General features: G+C 43.2%; 1 protein-coding gene across 2 annotated transcripts in view; it reads right to left on the bottom strand.

Moving 5' to 3' along the window:
• UBE4A (ubiquitination factor E4A) overlaps positions 1 to 24,884 on the bottom strand; it is a 35,519-nt gene that overhangs the window by 9,532 nt on the left and 1,103 nt on the right. The window contains exons 2-16 of one of the 2 annotated variants that reach the window (XM_070079020.2): positions 19,097 to 19,258; positions 16,944 to 17,117; positions 16,239 to 16,351; positions 14,908 to 15,060; positions 14,270 to 14,429; positions 13,843 to 14,045; positions 13,466 to 13,657; positions 12,264 to 12,597; positions 9,714 to 9,834; positions 7,864 to 8,168; positions 5,784 to 5,916; positions 4,180 to 4,367; positions 1,771 to 1,871; positions 1,563 to 1,676; positions 497 to 671 (exon numbers count right to left, since the gene is read on the bottom strand). In XM_070079020.2, coding sequence (XP_069935121.1) covers positions 497 to 671; positions 1,563 to 1,676; positions 1,771 to 1,871; positions 4,180 to 4,367; positions 5,784 to 5,916; positions 7,864 to 8,168; positions 9,714 to 9,834; positions 12,264 to 12,597; positions 13,466 to 13,657; positions 13,843 to 14,045; positions 14,270 to 14,429; positions 14,908 to 15,060; positions 16,239 to 16,351; positions 16,944 to 17,117; positions 19,097 to 19,217 — 2,587 coding nt within the window. In that variant the 5' untranslated portion in view covers positions 19,218 to 19,258. Of the gene's footprint in view, positions 1 to 496; positions 672 to 1,562; positions 1,677 to 1,770; positions 1,872 to 4,179; positions 4,368 to 5,783; positions 5,917 to 7,863; positions 8,169 to 9,713; positions 9,835 to 12,263; positions 12,598 to 13,399; positions 13,658 to 13,842; positions 14,046 to 14,269; positions 14,430 to 14,907; positions 15,061 to 16,238; positions 16,352 to 16,943; positions 17,118 to 19,096; positions 19,259 to 24,884 lie in introns of both variants that reach the window. The other variant, XM_089334598.1, reaches the window with a different exon arrangement.

Raw genomic sequence — 24,884 nt, 5'->3', positions numbered from 1 at the left:
TCTTTTTATGTGACTGCTGTATCTTCTCTCATTCCTGAGATTACAAAGATTTTTTAAAAGTTTTCATCTATTATCTGTATTTCACATTAGAGGAGCTAGCTACTCAGGTGTCTGGGAATCACTGGTTGTCACTTTTAACTGAGGCACTAAAAGTCATTATGAAAAGTACCCAGATATTATATTTAACCAGGATTCAAGATTATTTTTCAGATATTCTCTCACACACACACTCTCTCTCTGTCTCTCACACACACATGCTCACGCTCTCTCTCTCTCTCTCTCGTGGCTAACCTGTCCTCCAGAAAGATCTGCCTGACTTATGCTTTCTGGGGGCTCTGTGAGGAAGACCGTTTCCTCATTCCCATGTCAACAGCGGGAAGCTTTTCTAGTGAGTCATTCCCTCCGATGTGCTGTCACTAGTCTGAATTCTTGGTTTCAGCTGGCAGATTTCTCCATGAAGCAGATCTTCTGGGGAAACGGTGCCTTATCTCTTTACCTGATGTCAGGAAGGCCAGGGTACCGATTGTTTCATTGGACATGATGTTATGGAAACGTGCCAGCTGCCCAAACATCTGCAGGCCAGCCTCCTTCTCTCGGCGGGCCTCTGGAGCCAGGCCATCCCATTCACCTCGGTCCTTCTCGATCTGCTGAATCTTTATCTTGCTTAAATACTACAGAAACCAGAGGGGCAGAGGTCAGAGGGAGAAGCGCAGCTGGAGGAACAGGGCATTTCAGAGGTCCTATCTAAAATCCAGCTAACTAAGCTGGGAAAACCAGAGACCACAAGAGACTTGAGTCTGTGAGCACAGGGCTAAAGTTTAGAGAGCACTTTTAGAGAAAAAGCAAAGTTCTGCCTTCAGATTTGTTTTAGCTTGGGTATTCAAAGGTTTGTCCTCTAGAAACAGGACAGTATTGTAGAAAGGAGGATAAATAGTATAATGTAGAAAACCCAGGCCAACAACAAGCAACAGTGAAAAAATGACGACAATGAATTCTCTCTGAAAGACAAAAATCACCCCCGCTCCAATTAAAAGAAAGCCTCCAAAAACACTGCTTACCAAAAATCAAAGCTCTATCAAATATGCAAGGTGTATGGAAGGAGAACCATAATTATTTAAATCTCAGCGTTCTTGCTGTTGTAGCAAACAACATGTTAAACTTAGTCTAACACCTATGTTTCACAATATAGCTAAGGATTTAGGAAGCAATGTATAGATGAAGAGTAATGATTACTTAAAGCCTTTTTAAGACAAAATAACACAAACCAGATTTTTTTTAAAGTACTAGTGCAAAAATCACAAAGCAATATCCTCTGATTGCCTCTTGTAGTGCTGGCCCGATTATTCCTGTCAGTGCACTTCCTGCCAAAGTTATCCATTCTAGCTCAAGGCCCTTCTCTAACAGAACACTAACAGAGAGCTCTGGAATGCAAGCCTGGAGCTGCACTACTACTAACAGATTTTGGTATTCAAGTACTAGGGGCATAAGGATTGCTTTAGTGTAATCACAAAGATAGAAATATTCATGATGCTTTGATGGTGTGGGTACAGTTCAATCTTTACCTGTATGGCTTCATCCAAAAGGAAGATGGCATCGTTCATTAGTAGGTTAAGAAAGCGAAGGAAAAGTGGGGGATTCATGGCTTCTAAATTCTTAGAGGCATAGTCAGCCAAATCCTGTAAGTTCCAGCCCAAGAGAAAACCATTTCAGTACTGAATCACAACTCACTGGGGCCTATCCGAAGCAACTGGTTTCACCAGAAACTCTCACCTTAATGCTCTCCCGATAGTTATCTGTCCCCCACATGTATCTTAGGATGGGATACATGGGACGGCGATAATTAAACTTCTGTTCAAACTGATGAGGGTCTCCTGGAGAACAAAACATCAGAAAGGTAGTGCTATTAGGGACAGAGTAGAGCCAAGGGCTGTGTGGAGTCCTTTTCTTTCATTGTGAGTGACAAAACCACTGACAAAATTTGCCCTGAGGGGGTCAGGTTAGATGGTAAGGACTAGAAAGGTCAGTCAGTGTGTACAAGTTGCAGTGAGATACAAAGAATAGGTTCTGGTGCTCTATTACCTGGTAAGGTTGTCTGCAGCTAATAATGTGTCATATATCTCAAGACAGCTAGAAAAAGATCCCAAATGTTATCAGCACAAAGAAACAATAAATGTTTGAGGTGATAAATGTGGTAATGATCCTGATTTGATTACTACACAATATACACATGTAGTGAAACTTCACACTGTATTCCATAAATGTGTACAATTACTATATGTCACTAAAAATCTGGGAGGAAAAAGTCTGCACTGGGAGTTTCTAAATGCCTAGGGTTGTGGCCCAGTGTTTACTCATCTCCTTACTAGGAACCTGGGGGAAAGTGATGTAAAGAATACTTTACCCAGCAAGGGACAAGGACTGTGGGGAGCAACTCGGACTAGACTAAGTTACTGGAATTAAGACTTATTCTATGCATCTGCTCTCCCACAATATGGCGCTGGGAGAGGAGCAAACAGCTTCTACGCAGCTGCCTCTTGCCAACTTGAGTGATGACCTCCAGGAGCTGATCCTGCTCCTGATTGGAGGAGAGCAGCGTAGTCGGCGTGTGGGCAGCCAAGTTGGGATTGGCGGAAGAGGACTATAAAGGAGGAGAGAGACAACATGCACCAAGAACATCTATCTGAAGGAACACCTGTGCAGCCCCCGAGAGAGCCAGCCGGCGGTGTGCCGCTCCCCAGCGGAAGTGGGGAAAGTGGCCAGGGGGAACCGCCCTTCCACGGAGGTGGAAGGGACGGTAGCCAACCCGGGAAGAACCAGCAGCAAACCCGGGGAGGGCCGAGCAGACAAAAGAACAGCGCAGGGTCCTGTGTCGTTCCTCCACGAAGAGGGGGAGCGACATAATGGTGCCGTGACTCGGATATGAAGCCTGGGCATGGTTTAGTGTCGTTCCTCCACAAAGAGGGGGAGCGACAAAGGACCAAACTGGTAGGAAAGAAAAAAGGAAGAACAAGTGTCAAGGGAAACAAATGTGTCCACAACCCAATGTGGTGTACTCATCAGACGCTGAATGAGGCCTCCTGAACTGGCCATGGTGGCAGTGAAAGCCACGTGCAGAATGGGATACTAAGTAGTCCTTGCATTCTTCAATATCCAACTGTGTAGCCAAATGGTTCTTGATTACTCTGGAAAAATCAGGCCAGGAGCTAAGAACCTAAGGGTTTTTACACTTCTAAAATATCGATGGCGTCTACGGCCATACCACCCTGAACGCGCCCGATCTCATCTGAAATACCGAAGGCATCATTAGAGCTCCACAGGACAGGTCACAGAATAAAGGGAGAGTAAAGGACTTGAAGTTAGAACTAGGTTTACATTCTGGCTCTGTGTAATGCAGGTTTCCAGCTTTGTTCAACTTCCACTTTCTGAGAAAACACAGAAACGGTACCACAATACAGTCACACAATGAGATAACTGCCGTGACTTTCTATACAACTTCTATGTGTTATGGACTATTTCACTGAATCATCACCCACTTTACAGATGAGGAAACGAAGGATCTGAGTTGAGAAAGCCAGAATCCAAATATGGAAGGCTGCCAGTAAAATGTTCAATGCTTCTTTAAACGTTAGTTGTACTTATCACTGGGTGGTAAGACATCCCCTTAGAAAGGGTCTCAACCAATTGCCTGGCTTGTCTACTGGCTGAGTTAGGGCACTGTTTGATCAAGCCTAGGGGCTTAGGGCAGAGGGAAACAGAACGCTGTCTGCTGGCATCCTTGCTCTGGACGTCAGACAGCCTAGTCGAGGTAAAGGAATCTCTTCCTCAGCACCACTGGCTCATTATCCATTCTTCTGCAGGTCTAATGACAACCCAGGTTTAACCAGACAACATAATTTGAGTATGATTTGATCAACCCATGTAGTACAGGAGGTAAGTGTTATTTAAGGTGAGAAACAGCTGGTTCTACCACTTATTAGTTGTATGATACAGTTCTATTGGGCACCCAAGTCCTCATATGTAAAATGGGCAAACTTCTCAGAGGGATATGAGGAAAGCCTGGTCTACTGTAGGTACTTAGTAAATGGGGGCTTGACATTTCTCTGGTGTTCAAAAACAGAGCTATGAAACCCCACTGCTATCAACCTCTCGGTTCTGCACCTGGCTGCACGGCTGCTTTACCTGTAAACTCAATGTCCACAAAAACCTTGATCAGCGCTTCTGCAAGTTGGGGTGCATGTGCAAAGTTGCAGAACACACGTTTCCGATGGAACACGCTGGATACCAGGGGGTTTGGGGTCTGGTCCAGATGGGGCATCACTGCTTCCAACACCTCAGCTAGTTTGGCCCTTAGATGGGGATTCTTCATTCTGCAGATAGGGCAAAAAGTGAGGTGAGCAGGTACACTTATCTCCCAAATTTAGGACTCTGATCTTTCCACATGAGGAGCCAAAATATCCTATACCATCATGACAGGAGAAAACAGGATCCACTTGTGCAGTTTTGCCATTTTTTGTGGGGTGAGGGGGTGGTGGTGATTCAGGATGTACCATTTAACCCTTGAGATGACAGCTTACAAAGGAAAAGGGTGAGTACTTCAGTCTGTATTTAATGTTTAGCCATTCTGTTCTCTTGTTTATAACAATTCACTATATACTGTTTACTATGATTCTCTGATAGCTTCATCCCGGATAAACTTGCTGTAATTATCTTACATTACCTGCAGTGCACACAATGTTTGTCTAATGAACACTTGTTGACCCATGACTTTCCATCAGGTTTGCTCAGCTCAGTGGAGGACCAGCTTCTATCTACTTCTCACTGACTTGGCCTAGGAAATTGTGGGTCACTCTAGTGTGCAGCAGATCTTCATTAAAAAAAAAAAAGATTTATTTTTTATTTATTTGAAAGGCAGAGTTACACAGAGGGACGGAAAGGGGGGCAGAGAGAGAGAAAGAGAGAGAAGGAGGTATCTTCCATCCTCTGGTTCACTCCCCAAATGATCACAATGGCTAGGGTTATGCCATGCCCAAGCCAGGAGCCCAAAGCTTCTTTTAGGTCTCCCATGTGTAGAAGGGGCCCAAGCACTTGGCCCATCTTTTGCTGCTTTCCCAGGCACATTAACAGGGAGTTGGATTGGAAATGGAGCAACTAGGTCAGCTGCCCACATGGGATACTGGTGTCACAGGCTGCGGCTTAACCTGTGGTACACCATAACGCTGGCTCCTAATCTTCACTTTTATAAATACTTTCTGCTTCTTTTGGCATACATGCCAAAACAAACAAATAAATAAAATTTTAAAAAATTAAAAAAAATCAGGGAAACAACTCTATAAGTGATAGTTATCTTCCTTTTGGAAAGAACACTAGAAGCTATGAGAAGACTTGAGGTCAGAAATAATACTGACCCAAGTTTCCTGCTCATACAACTCAGAAAAGAGCAAACTTTGTTGTCATACAATTATTATAAGATCATTAGCACCTGGCTGCCACTGGTTAGGTTTCTGGCATTATGGCAACTATTTTAACCAGGGACTAGGAGTGGAATTCCCAGCAGGTACCTTATGCATAGGTTCAGATTCTCTGTGGGCAAATTCCTTTGCTTATTATGCCTCTCAACAGTGGGATTTTTGGCTACCCATAAGGATGGTCAGGTGATTCATTAATGTTAACATAACTTCTGAAGGCAACCCCTTATGATTCAGGCTTGTTTATTTCTTGGCATAGAAGTCTCTTGAGCGTTTTGCAGCTCTAATAGTGATAGAGCCAGGCTTTCAGCACTTCACCTTTCTATGCTTCCAGTGAAAACAGTGATAAAGTGAAGGACATGCTCCAGGGAATCCGCTGATGTCTCCAAGATGTCATCAGCAAAGCGGCGGAGGAAAATGAGGAAATCACCAAGGTTATCTGCAAAGAATTCTGTAAGAGAAAATATTCACTGGAATTAGTCAAACATCTAACAAGACCAAACATTCTAATTCCTTTCTCTCTACTTAATGTTAAAAAACTTCAAATATCTTGTCAGTGCCAGGAATGATGGTAAGTCAATAGTGTAGATTCACCTTTACACGTAAGTCAATTTCTATTTTTATCAAAGTAAATATATAAACTCTAGTGATACAAAAGGTCATTTTTTTTTTTTTTGACAGGCAGAGTGGACAGTGAGAGAGAGAGAGACAGAGAGAAAGGTCTTCCTTTGCTGTTGGTTCACCCTCCAATGGCCGCCGCGGCTGGCGCACTGCGGCCGGCGCACCGCGCTGATCCGATGGCAGGAGCCAGGAGCCAGGTGCTTTTCCTGGTCTCCCATGGGGTGCAGGGCCCAAGCACCTGGGCCATCCTCCACTGCACTCCCTGGCCACAGCAGAGGGCTGGCCTGGAAGAGGGGCAACCGGGACAGAATCCGGCGCCCTGACCGGGACTAGAACCCGGTGTGCCGGCGCCGCTAGGCGGAGGATTAGCCTAGTGAGCCGCGGCACCGGCCAAAAGGTCATTAATAGGCTAGTATACCAAGATGTTTTTCATTCTCAGGATTAACTTGGTTGCCATCAATGCTTCAGATGTTTGTAGCTGCACTAATGCATATTTTTACATGAGATGGCCATAGCAGTGAGGCACCAGGAGGGCCTCCAGGGATCCCTGCCTCCCAGTATTTGTACCTTTGTGGGCCCTTCTCATACTATTCCAGGGTAGAAGGCATACCAGGAGACAGACAGTGGAACTGGTGGTATGTCATTTCCAAGGTTTTCCTTTTTCTTAAAGATTTATTTACTTGAAAGGCAGAGTTACAGAGAGGAGAGATGGACAGAGAGAGAGAGAGAGAGAGAGATCTTCCATCTACTAGTCTACTCCCCAAAAGGCCAAAACAGCCAGGACTGGGCCAGGCCAAAACCAGGAGCCATGTGGGTGCAGGGGCCCAAATACTTGGGCTAGTGACTGCTGCTTTCCAAGGCACCTTAGCAGGCAGCTGGATGGGAAATGGAGTACCCAGGACTCAAACCAGTGCCTATATGTGATGCCAGTGCTGCAGGCCACGTCTTTAATCCACTGAGCCACTGCACTGGCCCCATTTCCAAGATTATGTTGTAATAACTTGTAGCTTGCATTTTGTTCACTCACTCTGGGGTAGGCCAGCTGCCACACACGTGTCCAGGAAGAGGGGCTGTTGGTTAATAGCACTAGTAACCGAGGCCTGTGAATAACCACATGACTGGGTTTGGAAGTGGATCCTCTAGCCCGTCATGGCCTCAGATTCCTAGAGTCCTGACTGACAGCTTGGCTGCAACTTCATGAGACTCCAGGTTAGAGTCAAACAGCTGAGGGTGCCTGTATTCCTGACCCACAGATATGGTATGATGTTTGCTATTTCAAGCTGTTATATTTTGAGGTGACTTGCTACATAGCAATATATGACCAATACAGTGCTTCAGAACACATCAACTGACTCCATGGGAACACCTGCTGGCCCCTCACGGACACAAATATCCACATACAATCTCCCTGCTGGGTTAACGGACAGGTGATATTTTTCCTAATTAAAGCACAGGGGGAGTTAAGATACATTTGTAAGTTGAACAACAAACAATATATTAATTATAGAAATAAATAGTCTAGAAAACCTGAACCACATTTCATCCTTTGAAGACTATTTTCTGTTGTGCACAGCAATGGGGACATAAGGCTGAAGAACAAACCATTAGTCCCCCTCCCCCATATTTTGGCCAGCAGGTATCATCTACAAGTTTGTTTTCCCAAAAACAACTGAATGATAATTAAGGAAGGCTGTTTTGAAGATTAAACTTCCAAAGTGACCTAGTTAACACTCAGATGGCTATAAATAGAAAAGTACTCAAGAGAGAACCTGCTTACCTGGCACATAAGCCAAAGAGTTGTAGCCATCTGGCAAAGGAAAAGTCAGCTCTACAGGCTGTGAGCCCTCGTTGCCTATGGCCAGCTGAACCAACAAAACAGCCATGGACACCTGTAAATTGAGGCAATTTTGCAGCATCTGTGGCTCAGTCATGGCCGTCTTGGTAGAAAGATAGATGGTCATCAGCCGCTCAAACTGATCACGGAGACTGTCAGCAGCAGGGCTAGAGCTTTGCTGGGCATCCCGCCAGGCGACCTGTAGCCGATGCAGGTTTTGGTTGATTTTGACCATCTGATCATGCAACCTGCCCCGAAGAAAGCAAACAACATTGGGTCAGGGAGGCTCATATGGAACAGTCTAGTAAAGTCCATCCCAGAAAAACAAATCTTCCTTTACTTATTTTGGCATTCTCTGTGATGATACAGTGGGCAGCAGAGGGCACACACAGAAGTTTTAGACAGGACAGAGGCAGGGTGCACAGCATTGGGAAAATGCTACAGTCAACATAATTGAAGCTAATTACAAACAGCAGCCTTTAGCTGAAACGCACCATCCAACAAACAGCTGAGCAGGGTGTACAGTGGCCGTTATTAAGCAAAGTACAAGAAGCCCGGCAGGACAGCTTTACCCCACACAAGTGTGATGATCATACTTTGATGGGATTACATGGATGACCTGTCTATGATTAACAGACCATTAAGCTGGTGAAAAGAGACTTTATTTATTATATATATATTTTTTGAACTTTCGATTAGCAAGACAATTAAACCAGTGACCACTGGGATGCAAGCTAAGTGCAGTTTCCAGCTTTCTGTTGTTCAATATAAAATTGAATTATTCTTCATAAAAAGTCATTCGAATATTCTTTACTGAAAAAAACGGCCCCATAATTCCAAGTTATAGATAATTGTTTCCATGTATACAGTTCAAAATCATCTCCTTTGGCCCTGTGGATACTGTCTAGTGCTAGTTGGTTGAGAAACCAGATGATATTCATTTTTGTTTTTAAATCCAGATAAATGAGCAGGTTAAGAGCATGGTGAACTTTTATCATTTTATTTATAATGTCAAGGGGTAAAAAATCCTCTAATAAAGACATAATTTTATCATTTCCCACTAATTTGTTAAATTGAGGATTTTGAAAAATGCTCTATGTCATTAAGTATCGTGAGAAGACAATAAAAATTTCTAACCCTAATACTTATTCCTGTAGACTGTAACTGACTAAACTGCTACTTTTCCTCACTTATTTATATTTATAGCTATAATCAGCTAAAGCAGAAAAAAAATATTGTAGGAGGACATGGGGTTATCCAGAACCAGAACCATTTTTTTGGAACCATACACTCTAGTTCTCAAACCTACACCCTCCTTAAATCCCCTTTATTTTAATCATAGGTCTTTTATGGTCCTATTATTGTCATCAGAATCTCTTACAAATATTTTCTTAATTTTTTTCCAGCTTTGTCTCTATATTATAGAGCTTGCTTTTTTTTTTCCCATCCAGAGTAGTGAGTAATAAAAATCCAAAAGCAAAAAGTTAAATGTAAAATGAAAAAAATTTCACTTTCCCGGATGACAATAGGAATCAAAACCTTGCAAATGTAGAGAAAAACATTAGTGTATCTTTTAATTTTAAAAAGTTAAACAGATAAAAAATTCAAAACAAATTTAAGTAATCTGGACAAAACTCATTCATGTAAACACAAATAAATACATATAATGCCTTTTTTATACAAGGTTCTAATGGGAGCCTTTAGCATAAAGTGAGATTATATCTCTAAGACTCACTTTCAAACTCTGGTTATCAATACAACTAGTTCTTTCCTAATGACATCAGGGGAGTTACCTGTGAAATCCCAAGTACAAGGTGTATTCTGTCAGGGCAAGGTTCTCTGTCACAAGGTTGTAGTTCTGGGGAAACTTTGGTTCCTGCACAGCTGGGATCAAACAGGTTTCTTTGTCCAAACCTCAAAAAGTTAAAAGGAACAGTAAAGGGCTTGCCATAGACATCTCTCTGTCTGCAGTCTCCTCCTCCTTTTGTTCAGCTTCCAAACTAATACCACTATCAGTGATCTCTTTTTAAAGACAAATCTTTTTTTTTTTAATTTTTTAAGATTTATTTATTTATTTGAAAGGCAGAGTTACAGAGGCAGAAGTACAAAGAGAGAGAGAGAGGTTTTCCATCTGCTGGTTCACTCCCCAGATGGCCACAATGGCCAGAGGTGGGCTGATCCAATCCGAAGCCAGGAGCCAAGGACTTCTTCCAGGTCTCCCACGTGGGTGCAGGGGCCCAAGCACTTGTGCTGTCTTCCACTGCTTTCCCAGGCCATAGCAGAGAGCTGGATCAGAAGTGGAGCACCCAGCACTCGAAACAGCAGCGGTTTTACCTGCTACACCACAGTGTCAACCCCTTAAAAACAAATCTTGACACATTACTTTCTTGTCTGAAAACATCTGTCTACAGAAATAGCTAAATTTCTTTTTCTTGTCCATGAAATCACCAAACTTGATAAAGAATATAATGGGGGCCAGTGCTGTGGTGCAGTGGGTTAATCCTCCACCTGTGGCACTGACATCTCAGATGGGCGCCAGTTCAAATCCTGGCTGCTCCACTTCCGATTCCGCTCTCTATGGCCTGGGAAAGCAGTGGAAGATGGTCCAAGTTCTTGGTCCCCTACACCTGCATGGGAGACCCAGAAGATGCCCTTGGTTCCTGGCTTCAGGTTGGTGTAATTCCAGCTTTTGCAACCATTTGAGGAGTGAACCAGAGGTTGAAAGACCTTTCTTTTTGTCTCTCCCTCTCTCTGTAACTCTACCTCCCAAATAAATAAAATCTTACAAAAAAAATTAGAAAAAGAACATAATGTTGCAGTTTTTCAAGTGAAAGGCAACGGACTGTTTGTATTTATTCTGTGCTTTTCTGCATTTACAATTATTTGCTTTTGAGCCAGTTATCACTTTTATACTTAGAAGAGCTACAGGGGCCAGTGTTGTGGTACAGTGGGCTAAGCCATTGCTTGCAATGCTGTAATCCCATATTGTAGTGCTGGTTCAAGTCCTGGCTGCTCTGCTTCAGATCTAGCTCCCTGCTAATATTATGGGAAAACAGCAGAGGATGGCCCAGGTACTTGGGCTGCTGCCACCCATGTGGGAGATGTAGATGGAGTTCCGGGTTTCTGCTCTTGGCCTGGCTTATCCCAGACTGTTGTGGCCATTTGAGGAGTGAACCAGCAGATGGAAGATCTCTCTCCCTCTGTCACTTTGTATTCCAAATAAATCTTTTTAAAAAAATTTTATAAAACTCGAAGGAAATACATCCAATTTAAAAAAAAAAGTGATTTACTATGAGTGGTAGGTTCACGAATCATTTAATTCCTCTTTACTACTTTGCATCTGTCACATTTTCTCCAATCTGACTCCAGTCTTCCTCTCCAGAACCCCTTCCTCCATTTCCCACCTCCCAACCACAACCTGCTTCCTGCTCTACTCACACTGAGATTCTGAGTATTCCTCAGTCAAGGTTTTCCATAATCTTGTACCTCTTTGCTGTTACTCCCTCTCTATAAAGAGGTTCTCTCACTGCTTTGCCCGGTAAAACCTAACTCATTTTTCAAGGTTCAGCTATGAAACATTTAACTTTGTGCAGAACTCTTCACTCCCCTCTCTGTCTGCTCAGTTATCCCCAAGCCACATTACAATAATCTGCTAATATATCCACCTTCTTCTGGAGCCTCTGAATTAAAAAAGCCTAGTGACTCTGCTTTATTCATTTTTATAAAAAAATCAGTAAGTGAACGAATGAATGAATACACAGCCACCAAACCTGGAAGTCTGACTGAAGCACAAACAGTGAAAGGCTATCAGTTGGCTGGCACTGCGGCTCAATAGGCTAATCCTCCGCCTTGTGGCGCCCGCACACCGGGTTCTAGTCCCGGTCAGGGCGCCGGATTCTGTCCCGGTTGCCCCTCTTCCAGGCCAGCCCTCTGCTGTGGCCAGGGAGTGCAGTGGAGGATGGCTCAAGTCCTTGGGCCCTACACCCCATGGGAGACCAGGAAAAGCACCTGGCTCCTGGCTTCGGATCAGCGCGGTGCGCCGGCCGCGGTGCGCCGGCCGCAGCGCGCCAGCCGTGGCGGCCATTGGAGGGTGAACCAATGGCAAAGGAAGACTTTTCTCTCTGTCTCTCTCTCATTGTCCACTCTGCCTGTCAAAAAAAAAAAAAAAAAAAAAAAAGGCTAGTAGTTACTGTTTTTTAAAGTCTTAAACATTTTTTAAAGGTCCTTCTTTCTGTCTCATCTTTTTTGGAAAAGCTGCACTCTGAAAAAAAGAGAAGGGGGTGAACGCCTTCCATCACACACAGATACACACACACTGAGAGGCCCGGCCCCCACCTCCCTACCTCTCATGTGTACATTTTTAATTCTTCGTTCTTCGTCATTCAACTCCTTGAGGGCACAGTAAGTGGGGTTGAAGGTGAGGAGCCGAGAGGATCTGGGTCTGCAGAAAGGCTGGCACAGCTTCAGGAGGGCAGCGCCCAGGTTCAGAAAGAAGGCATCCGAGGCATGCATTTGGAGGAAGATCTCTGGCATCTGATTGGCCCAAATCTTGGTGCGGCCTGCATTTGCATGCAAACAGTTTCCGAGCCAGGACAAGATACAGTGTTTGGTTTCTGGAGAGAGCTGGAGTAAGTTCTTCAGCATCTGGTAGATCTTTTCATGGAACTGAGCCATGAACTGTTTAACCAGAAAACACAACCACAGAACATTCCAGTTTCACAATCCTAATATTTTTTACTTCTAAACCTTAGCAACTGGCAGTTTCTAAAAATATACTAATTCTAGTCTTTCTCTTCAGTGTCCCTATCCCTAAGGCTCTCTTTTTGATTTCTAAAAAATACATTTCTGGGCACTTAGGAGACATTTTTTGATCAGCTGCCAAAATGCAGGCAGCATTACCGAGTTCTAGAGCATTGGTTAGCAAACTTCTGCAAAGTGCTAGATGATACCTATTTTTGGCTTTGCTTATTATAAGTCTCTGAAGCAATTATTCAACTCTGCCATTGTATAAAATCAAGCCATAACCAATACATGTATAAATGGATATAGCAATATTCAATCATAGGCTATTTTCAAAAACAGGAGGCAGGCCACTGCTATAGTCTGCCATCACCTGCTTTAGAGAGCTGTGCTTAAATGAGAGATTGAAACCACCCTTGCTTGAACCATTGGTCAGCCATCTACTTATTATAATTTATGCTAAGAAGCCCAAATAAAGAGGGCATGGATAAAAGAGAGGGGGTAAAACACTGGGTTCATAAGCAGGAGTTCAAAGACTCCAGGAGCTAAAGTTAGGAGCCACAGCTCAGTGGGAACAATGAGGGTGATGGGAAGTGGCTGTGCTGATTCCTACGCTACACAAAGGTCTACCCTCCGCTCTTAGCATATGCTAAAGAGGCTCATTTCTTCATAGGATTATACTAAAAGCCAACCACATCCATTTGCTTTCCCAAAGAGGCTCAAGCAGCCTTATCTGTACCTGGTTCCTGAGGAAATTATTTAATCTAAGCTCAGGGGGCTAGGATACCCCAGTAAACAGTTCCACCTGATGGATGTTGGCCTCCTGGACTTTGATCTCCTGAGGACTGGACCGGGATGGATTCAGGAAGTAGCCATGATTTTCTACCACACCTGGAGTCTTTAATAAGCAGGAAATATTCAGAATTACTCCTAGCAAGGTCTTCTGGTACATCTGCCCATTGCTAGGGTCCTTGGGCTGAATGTATTCTACAAAAACCTGTAGAAGACAAATCCTACTTATTTATCTGTGTGGTGTGATAAAGGTGAAGGCATCAGAGTTAAGATGATACAACAACAATTCTTTCTCATATGCCATAGGTAGTATCACAGCGTCTTCGGGTTAGGAAACATAATGTGTTAAATCTCTAGCACAACTGAATCTGTAACACCTTTCAGACCCACCTTTGCCATGTCCTTTTGCCTGGTGAAATAGAGAAGAATATCCAGGTATGCATACAATAGGATCTGGCAGAGCTCCAGATCTTTGATTCGACCCAATAAAATATCAAACACTGGAATCATGACCTCTGGAAATGTTCGAACTTCTTCATCCAGTATCAAGGCTTGAATGACCTCCTCTAGAAACTCAGTTACATCTTCAAAATCTAACAGAAGACAAATGAGAGAGAAAGGAAGCCACTGGGATTTTTAAATGCCTGAATACTCTTCTGATGCATTTGATAATTCTCTTAGAATTTAATCCCAAGGCTGAAAGTGCGAGCCTTACGTTAGACCAGCACCATAATGACTCTGAGACTTTCTAATGTAAATAAAGGAATTTAAAGTCTGGAAATCAAAATGTAGAAGCTCACACATCTTATCTACTCACGGGCTCCTTGGATGGCTTCCAACATCAACTCTACCAGCTGCTCATGGATGTTTTGGTCAACATAGATCTCTGGGGTAAGGAGAATTGTCCGAGTATTAGACACAGTGAGGTTCCTGCACTGCACTGCAAAAGGTAGCAAGTTCTCTGGGACTTTGGTAATCTGCAACAGCACAAGAAAGAGAGGAAAGAGTCTAGCTCTGCGACCTAGAGCAAGGGCAGACACAGTGTACACTGTGTTCCAAACAATATCAGTTTCCTGTGGAACCTTCAAAATCCATGAGGTTCATTCTTTTGTTTAAGGAATTAAGAATTTATCCAATCCTGAAATTGTCAAGCTTAGCCTACTCTAATATTTATACCCCAATGGAAATGAATTTATTGGGCTTTTTGTTTTTTTAAAGGTGTGATTTCTAAAGAGGTTTTAGAGAAAATAGGAGACACTGGTTAACTGAAGAGAGGGGTGACTCCAAGCCACAGAAAGATGACTAAGGCCTTAGAAGACAAACTGAAAGTGCTTGTAATATCCAGTTCCAGATAGACTATGATGAATATAAATTGCTGTAAAGGCCAACTCGGGCTTACGTACTGAAGTCATATCCAAGAGGATAATATAATATCCTATGGGATTATTCCTTTACCTCCTCCTTGGCTCTTTGGAAGCAAGAATACAGGTAACAAAATATGTGCCTCTCCCCTGCATCGCGATCAGCAGAGAGATTTAACGTTGTGGAAGAAGTCATGTTAATCAAGTGGTTCCCTGGATCTTGAAGTAACAGGCGAGCAAAGATGGCCTATTAAGAAAAGCAAACAGAAATACTAAATCACTGCAAAGTCAATCTTAGATCACTGGATGTCACACATCATTTTGACACAGGTTATTACAAGAATCAGAGACTTGGATGTAGAGTGAAGGGGAAAACAATGAACCAACATTTCATTACTTTAGAAAACATTATACATAGGGGCCGGTGCCGTGGCGTAGCAAGTAAAGCCGCTGCCTGCAGTGCCGGCATCCCATATGGGTGCCAGTTCGAGTTCCGGCTGCTCCACTTCCGATTCAGCTCTCTGCCATGGCCTGGGAAAGCAGTAGAAGATGGCTCAAGTCCTTGGGCCCCTGCACCTGCATGGGAGACCTGGAAGAAGCTCCTGGCTCCTGGATTTAGATTGGTGCAGCTCCAGCCGTTGCGGCCAACGGGGGAGAGAACCAGCAGATGGAAGACCTCTCTCTCTGGGTAACTTTGACTTTCAAATAAATAAATAAATCTTAAAAAAAAAAAAAAAAGGCTATTTGTTGAAAGGTATTGAGAATCAATAATTAAACCTGTATGTAAAAATCTATTCTGTGGGATTGCTGACCTCACTCAGACTTTAAGATACTTTTAAGCTTTATTTTTAAATTTTTATTTATTTACAAGGAAGAGTGACAGAGACAGACACACACAGATCACTCTTCAAACTGCTGGTTCCTTACAGATACTTCAAATGTGCAAAGTTAGACTGCAAGTTGTTAAGTGTTTTCCCTACCCAACTTTTACTCCTCTGGTAGTAATGACGCATCTGTGAGGTACGACGCACTGCTGTGATTTTTGAAAGGATATAAAGACAAAAAATGAGATAGGCCTTGCCCTAAAGAACTTCAAGAATGTAAAAGGGGAGATGAGACAGGTACATAAAAAGCTGTTACATGAGACAGAAAGTGACAATTCCCATTAGAGATTACTCTAGGATCTTGGAGGAGGGAGTAACAACTCCTACGTACAAGGCTTTGTAAATAAGATGGCATTATAACTGATTCTTAAAAGATGGGTAACTCTGGAAATGTGGTAGATGAGAAGACCCCAAAAGAGGAATACCATACACGTTGTAAGGGAAAGAGGTAAGCAGGATCTCAGCGGGAGAAGGGTGAGCAGAGCTCAGCAGCAGGGCTCATTTTTGCTGAGGGCACACACTAGGAACAGAAGAACAGTACCTGCTCAACATTGCTCATATCAAGCCAATCTTGATCTTCCAGTTCTACTGCCATTTCTTCCAAATACACACAACGGCTGGGGATACCATTCCCACTTTTCAAGCTTGGATCACCTGGGAAATGATTATAATCTGATAGGTTAAGGATAATGTTCCTGTTTATATTATATAGACAACTGATCTTACATAGACACCAGCACTTTTCCTGAACTCCAAGTTTGACTCAGGAGTGATCCTGATATACAAAGTAGTATGTCAAGATTTAAATCTTTTTCTTCCAGTCACAGAGCATGGGCTTTGTTATAAACCTGACATCATAACATTTAAAGAGCAAATCCCAGACATTAGTTCTAACTTTGGGATTTAACTACAGATAGGGCACACAGGGAAAACACTGATATCTCTCAAGGCTTCCATCTGAGAAAAACTGGATTTGATACCATTCCCATTTCCCTTTCAGGTAGTAAAGCTGAGTGGCTATATGGCCCCGTTAGTATCAAAATGGGGACAAAAGTTAGACCTGTGTTTAAAAATCATTTGTGGGTCACAGCCAAAGTTTCACTGAAATATAAACCCTGTATTCCAGGGGGCACAGTGGGTTTGTCTCACCATCAGATACAACATATTTCTAAGAACAAGTCTCTGGTGCACGCTCAAGTAGGAAAGGTAGAATAATGACCAGGTTGGCCACAAGTCTTTAACTCACTGTTGTCCAGAGTAATGAGGAAGATTCTTTGGATCATGTGATTGATGTTGAGTTGCTCACATATTTCCTGTTGTGATCGGAATGAGCGACTAATCTCGGCCACAGAGTAATCAAATTCATCCAGGCTCTCTGACACACTATTATCCGAGTCATCTGGGCTAGCTGGGAGTTCATCTGCCAGAACAAGTACACTGTTCAATGTCACATCCTTCTCTTTAAGAAACCAATTTACTACCCAAAGTGATAAATGTAACCAAGAGGAGGGTAATTTTACTGTGGAACAAGTCAATCATCTAACCAGTAAATATCTTAAGTCTGGCAAGTTAAGTGTTTGATTCTAAAATCCACAGCTATAATCTCATCACATTTTACACGGGGCAAGTTTTATTACTTCTACTCATAACTGTGTTCCATACTGCCAAAAATAGAAACGTTATCTTCCCAACAGAATGCTTGTAAACAAAGAATTACCTAACAGGTCAAAATGCCTGGCTTTCTCCTGGAGGAGACATTTGTTTTAATAATTCCAAACTGTTCAGGGAAGTGCAGTGCAGAAAGTCTCCGCTGAACCAGTTCCCTGCAGTTCCCTGCCACCCAGAAGGAAGAGCTGCCTCAGTGTGGTGAGCTTAGTACCAAGTAAAGCTCAATACAGGAGGCCAAAGGTTTCAACAGAGTGCTAACTGCTAATGGCAAACAGGTTGGACCTGGTGGCGTGATAAACTCCGTGTAAACAAGCTACGATGACGAGGTGCCAAAATAGTAACAGCAGAGCAGTGCCGGCCTTGTTCCCACTGCCTGCGGTGCTCCCGAGTCCAGCCAGCCTATGTCTGTTTACAGCCAGCTAAAAAGTCAGCATTGTGTTGATTTTTTCTTTGCTTTATCCATCACCCTAACACACATCCGTCTTGCCTTTATCTCCTTTTTGTTTAATCTTAATCAAAAGAAAGGCCACATCTCAGCTATGCATCTGAACTTAAAAAAAAAAAACAAAAAAAAAAAAACAAAATAAAGAGAAAATGTAAACACTTTTCTATTTCTCAAAGAAAAACTATTCTTCCTTTTGGAAATAGGAGAAGGCATGCAATTTTTAGTTTGAAAGACTGTGAACACTGGGGCCAGCATTGTGGTATAGCAGGTAAAGCCACTGCTTGCAGTGCTGGCTTTCCACATGTGCACCAGTTCAAGTCCCGGCTGCTCCACTTCTGATCCAGCGCCCTGCTAATGCACCTGGGAAAGCAATGGAAGATGATCTAAGTGCTTGGGTCCCTGCACCCTTGTGGGAGACCTAGATGGAGCTCCTGGCACCTGGCTTCAGCCTGGCCTAGCCCCTGCCTTTATCACCATTTGGATAGTAAATCAGCAGACAGAAGCTCTCTCTCTAACTCTGCCTTTCAAATAAATAAATACATCAAGAAACAAAGAAAGAAAGAAAGAGAGAGAAAAGGAAAGAAAAGGAAAGACTGTTAATGTTCTCAGGAGTCTAGCATGTCTGAGGAACCCCACCAAGTTCTTCTAGGCCATATGTTTCCTGATTGGAGGAAGCTGGACTTGATCTTAACTTTGTTTCCACATAAAGACAAACATTTTTCTGATTAGTGAGATATTCAGATTTTTTTTCACATTAAGGCTAAAGGTCAGATTTTCCCAGGGGTCGGTTCTAACAGCAGTAGGCTATAAAAGAGGCCACTGAGAAGCACTTTACTGGAGAGGGCCTTTAAACTCTGAGCTTAGGAACAAATCTCATTTATCCACAATCTTCCTTTTACACTTGCTTTCTATAGCTGCATATGACTTGCTTTCCAAACTTTCACTTACTTCGTCAGTTTACTATGTTAAAAATATGTACGTAAATAGCTTTAACACAGTGATTTTTTTCTTTTTAAAAATAAAACAGCACGGCAGCTTTGAGATCACAATAGACACCCATTCCTACGGAACCACCTATTTTCCAGTTTCTTTATACGCAGGAGGTGTGGAGGCTAAGGGAGAATCCCAAAACAAAAACCAACAAAAACAACTTCTGCCCTAAATAAACACAAACAATTTCTGCCTCAAACTTAAATTCCAATTGCAATTAAAGGACCCAGGGAATACTTAATTGGGAAGACCCCATTCTAGGTCAGCTCATTCACGCGACTGGCTCCTTCACTTACCAGATTGCTGCTTCAGCTGCTCTTTTTGGATTGCTGCAAACTGCTTGGCATCAGCCAGGGAGCCAAAAAGAGCAGCAAAGGGGTTACTTGAGATGTTGTTGTTATTCTCCTGGTCTGTCATTTCACTTTAAGTTATCCTCCATCCAGACCTAGGGGGAGGGGCTGTACAAGGGACAGGTATCAGACAGAGAAGGGCAGATAACAGAACAGTTGTAAGACCCTCACAGCAATTCCTTTTCCCACTTCTCAGATATAATACATTTCAAAAGGCTTTGGGTTAAGAATTTGCAAATTTCTGTTCCAAAACACAATACTATTTTGGCAAAATCAATATAAACCCATCAAGTGGACATAATGGCCTAATCTGGGGACAGTGAAACACCAAAAAGCCTACAAAGAGCATTCAGTTGAAATGTATTTATCGGTAGTCAAGTTCTTACTTCAACATTTTCTACTGCTATTCCTTCAGGAAAGGCTAAGCATAAAGAAGTCAGAGATCTCATCTGCTAAGTCTCGAGGCTGGCAGGCTAGTTTTCATTCACTATGGGAAAGAAAACGTGGCACCTGCTCAGACCCCTATGATCTAGGGTTGGAACTGAGACTTCCCTCAGCTACATACAAAATAAACATAACCCCATAGCTTAGGGTCAGAACAGCAAATCATGACCAGAACTAGACTAGCTGTATGTTGTATATCTTTAATATATGTTCAGCAATCTTTCTCTATTTGTAGGCTTAAAACTACTGACATTTCTTGAACTGAGAACTAAGTGGCTTTTGTATAATTCTATATCTAAGTTTCACTGCTTATCTGATTTTTTTCATTACAAAAACTGAATAAACATAAAAATTGTCAGGTTTACAGTGTAACATAAAATAAATACCTCAAAGGTATTTGGTGGAGCTGACTGAGCCTGCGTATGCACTCCTGTGGCTACACTTCGTTTTTCAAAGCCAAGCAGACGTAAGAGTTACAATAGGATGAGCAGAGTCCCCTGAAAGGCTGTCTCCCATTTCTGAGATTTTTAAGGCCACTGCATAAAAGCAGACCCCAGAAAAATGTGGGAAGAGACACAGGGTATAAATAATCCACTTACAGGATGTTGAACTGCTACAAGAACAAAGGCCTTAGAAAGAGCAGGGGTAGAGACACAAGGGAAGGTGAAAAAAAAAAATCTACCTTAGTATATTGAGGTAAGCTTCCTTACAGAATGACATAACACAAGCTGGCGCCAAGCTGGGAAAGTTACAGAAAGAGACGGTAACACTTCTCAATAATCTGAGCTTCCTCCACCAGTTATTTCACATTCCTCTGCTATGTCTTCTGGTTAAGTATTAATGGCTAAGGGCCAGCGTTGTGGCCTAGTGGGTAAAGCTGCCGCTTGTGATGCCGGCATCCCATAGGGTTGCTGGTTCCAGTCCCGGCTGCTCCACTTCTGCTCCAGCTACCTGCTGATGCACTTCTGAGGGCAGTGGAGGATGGTCCAATTCCTTGGGCCTCTATACCCATGTGGGAGACCCAGATGGAGTTCCAGGTTCCTGTCTTTGGCATGGCCCAGCCCTGGCCATTGTGGTCAATGGAGAATGAACCAGCAGATGGAAGATCACTCTCTCTGTCTCTCCCCCTGCCTAGTAACTGTGCCTTTCAAATAAATAACATAAATCTTTAAAAAAAATAGTTAATGATTAGGGGCCTGCTTTGTGGTGTAGTGGGTAAAGCTGTCGCCTGTGACACTAGCATCTTATTCAGGTGCCAGTTCGAGTCCTGGCTGCTGCACTTCTTTTTTAAATATTTATTTATTTTTATTTGAAGGTCAGACACAGAGAGAGAAGGAGAGGCAGACAGGTAGAGAAGCAGAGAAGCAGAGAGAGAGAGAGAAAAGAAAGTCTTCCATTCATTGGTTTACTCCCCAATTGGCCTCAATGGCCAGAGCTGAGCTGATCTGAAGCAGAAGCCAGGAGCCAGGAGCTTCTTCCGGGTCTCCCACATGGGTGCAGGGGCACTAGCACTTGGGTCATCTTACTGCTTTCCCAGGCCATAGCAGAGAGCTGGATTGGAAGTAGAGCAGCCGGGACACAAACCAGCACCCATATGGTATGCCAGCACTGCAGGCGGTGGATTTACCTGCTATACCACAGTGCCGGCCCCTGCTCAACTTCTGATCCAGCTCTCTGCTAATGTGCCTGAGAAAGCAGTGGAAGATGACTCAAGTGTCTGGACCTCTGCCATCCACGTGGAGGAGCTGGAAGAAGCTCCTGGCTCCTGGCTTTGGACTGACCCGGCTCGGGGTGTTGAGTTGGGGAGTGAACCAGTGGATGGAAGATCTGTCTCTCATCCGCTTCTGTGTAACTCTGCACATCAAATAAATAAAAGTAAATTCTGAAAAAGTTAATGGCTAATTAGTTCTAATGACTTATACAGACAGTATAGTCTCTCAGTGTAAGTCTTTACTGCTTCAAGAAATAGAATTCCTTTTAGAAATTTTTCTTTTTTTTTTTGTTTTATCTTAAAGGTATGCATGCACACACACAAAGAGTGACAGAGAGGGAGAGATAGAGAGGGAGAGAGAGATTGATCTTCCATCCGTATTGGTTCACTCTTCAAATACATATAATATACAGGGCTGAGCAAGGAGCCTAGAAGGCCATGCAGCTCTCCCATGTGGATGGCAGGGACCCAAGTACTTGAGCCAACATCTGTAGCTTCCCAGGGTGCCATTGTTAGAAAGCTGGATCCCTTGTGGAGTAGCTGGGACTTGAACTTGAACCAAACACTCCAATATGGGATGGGGCATCTGTGGATGGCTTAACTGCTGTACCAAAGGCCCACTATAGGTTTTATTTTTTATTTTTATTAAAGATGTATTTTATTTATTTGAAAGACAGAGTTACAGAAGATGGGGGGGAGAGAGAGAGGGAGAAAGAGAGGTCTTCCATCTGCTGGTTCATTCCCCAAATGGCTGCGATGGTCAGAGCTGAGCAGATACCAAGCCAGGAGCCAGGAGCTTCTTCTGAGTTTCCTACATGGGTGCAGGGGCCCAAGCACTTGGACCATTTTCCACTGCTTTCGCAGGTGCATTAGCAGGGAGCTGGATCAGAAGTGGAGCAGCAGGGACTTGAACTAGTGCCAATATGGGATGCTGGCGCTGCAGGCTAGGGTTTTATCCCATTGCACCACAGCACCAGCCCCAGGAATTAGACTCTTAGATGGTGCTCTATCCATTTTATTTTTTGCCCTGTATGACATGTCTCCAAAAGTTAATGGTTAACATGTATTATGAAAAAACTATGCAAGGATTTAAAAAATATTTTGTACAAAATAACATCTGTTAATTCAATTTTCATGAACTTTTTAAACTATCATAAATTTGAGTTGAGTTTAATAATGCAAAAATGGAAGCTATTTTATGTAGTGTTAGAATTAACAAGAATTCTTGAGAGGGCTTTCCCCTACATAACTACCACATCAGCTTACTAATTACCTCTAATTCACATACAGGCCCCAAGAAGTGCTTCCCTGTCTGGTGACCACTACCCTTCATCCATCGTAAGGTGTTGAATTCAAGGAATGCAAAAAAGTATAGTGAGTTTTTGTTATTTTCTGTTTCTAAAACACCATCATGTTATTCCAACATGACATCCTACATTTTTCCTTTAGGTATCCACACCTCTCAGTCCAGGTGTTCAGATGGGGCTGATATCACCCACTAGATCCAGGAAGGGGCAAATGACTATGCCCTGAACAGAAAGAACGTCATATTTTCTGGCCAAAGCTGCTAACCCAGGATGGGGCACAAGACCCTACTGAAGCCTATGAGAGTTAATGAACACAAGCTTCAGGGCTTGGGCTGAATCTAAACAGAACTCTGTTCTGCTGCTTGGGTTGCTTGGCTGGCAAGACTTGCCATCTTTACAGCATCTAGAAAACACCTAACCAAAAAGTAAGCCAACATTTAGAAAAATAAAAATTGAGAGATGAAAAGTCTTCTGGATTTTTCAGTTATAAAAGTCAATAAATTCGACCGGTGCCGCGGCTCACTAGGCTAATCCTCCGCCTATGGCGCCGGCACCCCAGGTTCTAGTCCCAGTTGGGGGCGCCGGGTACTAGTCCTGGTTGCTCCTCTTCCAGTCCAGCTCTCTGCTGTGGCCTGGGAGGGCAGTGGAGGAGGCCCAAGTGCTTGGGCCTGTACCCGCATGGGAGACCAGGGGGAGGCACCTGGCTCCTGGCTTCAGATTGGCGCAGTGTGCCGGCTGTAGTGGCCATTTGGGGGGTGAACCAACAGAAGGAAGATCTTTCTCTCTGTCTCTCTCTCTCACTGTCTAACTCTGCCTGGCAAAAAAAAAAAAAAAAAAAAAGTCAATAAATTTTCTTAAGTGTAGAAGCCAGCTTTTTTTTTTTTAGAAATACACCTGAAAAGAGTCTAGGTTATTATAAAGGAGATACATCTCCTGTACCCCATGTACTGAAAGGAGGCTGAGGGCTAGCACAGCACAGCATATGGCAGACAAGCTCTTAAGATTACTAAGACACAGAGAACTCATCAACAATAAATGGCACCACGTCCTCCCTTCTCAACAATGTATAAAGAAGCTGGTTTTCTCATACAGCTAGTTTGTAATTGTGCTAGGATTTTTATCTTCCCCCATTGCTTTCCTAAGCAGATCTACTTTGCTAATCTGATCTTTCTTGTTCAGCATTATATATCACAATCATGAAATCCTAGATAAATATCTATGGAATGACTCAATCTTACTTAAGCTGTTCCTGAACTCCTTGTCATCAAGAGCATCAGTCCTGATCCTACTTCAAAGTAAGGGCTTTCCTATTTGTGTTGAGTTGCAGGGGAAGGTCAAATTTCCAGGCCAGACACTGTGGCTCTTTGGTATCTCAGCATGTACAAACCGAAGAGTAGAAATAGATCTGTGTTGTCATTGCAAATGTCTGTGGAAAACAAGAAACTTTTTTTCTACCTCATTTTTAAGTGAATCTTTCACATGTACTTCAAATCTGCACACAACTGTTTTCAAAGAAAAAGTTGAAACTTGACAATCACTCATAAAAAAGTTACAGGAAAAAGGAGAGCTGGTTGCTTGATGAGAATCTTCGTGGAAATGCCAGTTTAGATTTTTTTCAATGAACTTACAAATGTGGATGTAAGTATCTAGGTACTGCCCACTCCAAAACAAAGACCTGATAAAACAGAACCTTGATATTCTGTTTTAATGTTCAATAATGTCACTAGCAACATATTATTTCCTATTTTCAAAGGCCATATGGAGATACACATGACACCGTTGTCAGCCTTTGGGACAGTGTAACCAACAATCCTTAGAAGCTACTGGACTTGATTCTCTTAGAATACGTGTCTTTGAAAAGAAGTTTCTTTCTTTTTATTATTATTACTTTTTTTAAATTTTTTGACAGGCAGAGTAGACAGTGAGAAAGAGAGAGACAGAGAGAAAGGTCTTCCTTTGCCGTTGGTTCACCCTCCAATGGCCGCCGTGGCCGGCGCGCTGCAGCCGGCGCACCGCGCTGATCCGAAGCCAGGAGCCAGGTGCTTCTCCTGGTCTCCCATGCGGGTGCAGGGCCCAAGGACCTGGGCCATCCTCCACCGCACTCCCGGGCCACAGCAGAGAGCTGGCCTGGAAGAGGGGCAACCGGGACAGAATCCGGCGCCCCGACCGGGACTAGAACCCGGTGTCCCGGCGCCGCAAGGCGGAGGATTAGCCTAGTGAGCCGCGGCGCCGGCCAGCACATAAATGTTTTAACATCACATCTGTAACTGTT

The sequence above is a fragment of the Oryctolagus cuniculus genome, chromosome 1 (genome assembly GCF_051225735.1).
Source record: "Oryctolagus cuniculus isolate XC-2025 breed Fujian yellow rabbit chromosome 1, ASM5122573v1, whole genome shotgun sequence".
NCBI classification, from domain to species: Eukaryota; Metazoa; Chordata; class Mammalia; order Lagomorpha; family Leporidae; genus Oryctolagus; species Oryctolagus cuniculus.
This window is presented reverse-complemented; position numbering and strand designations above follow the sequence as displayed.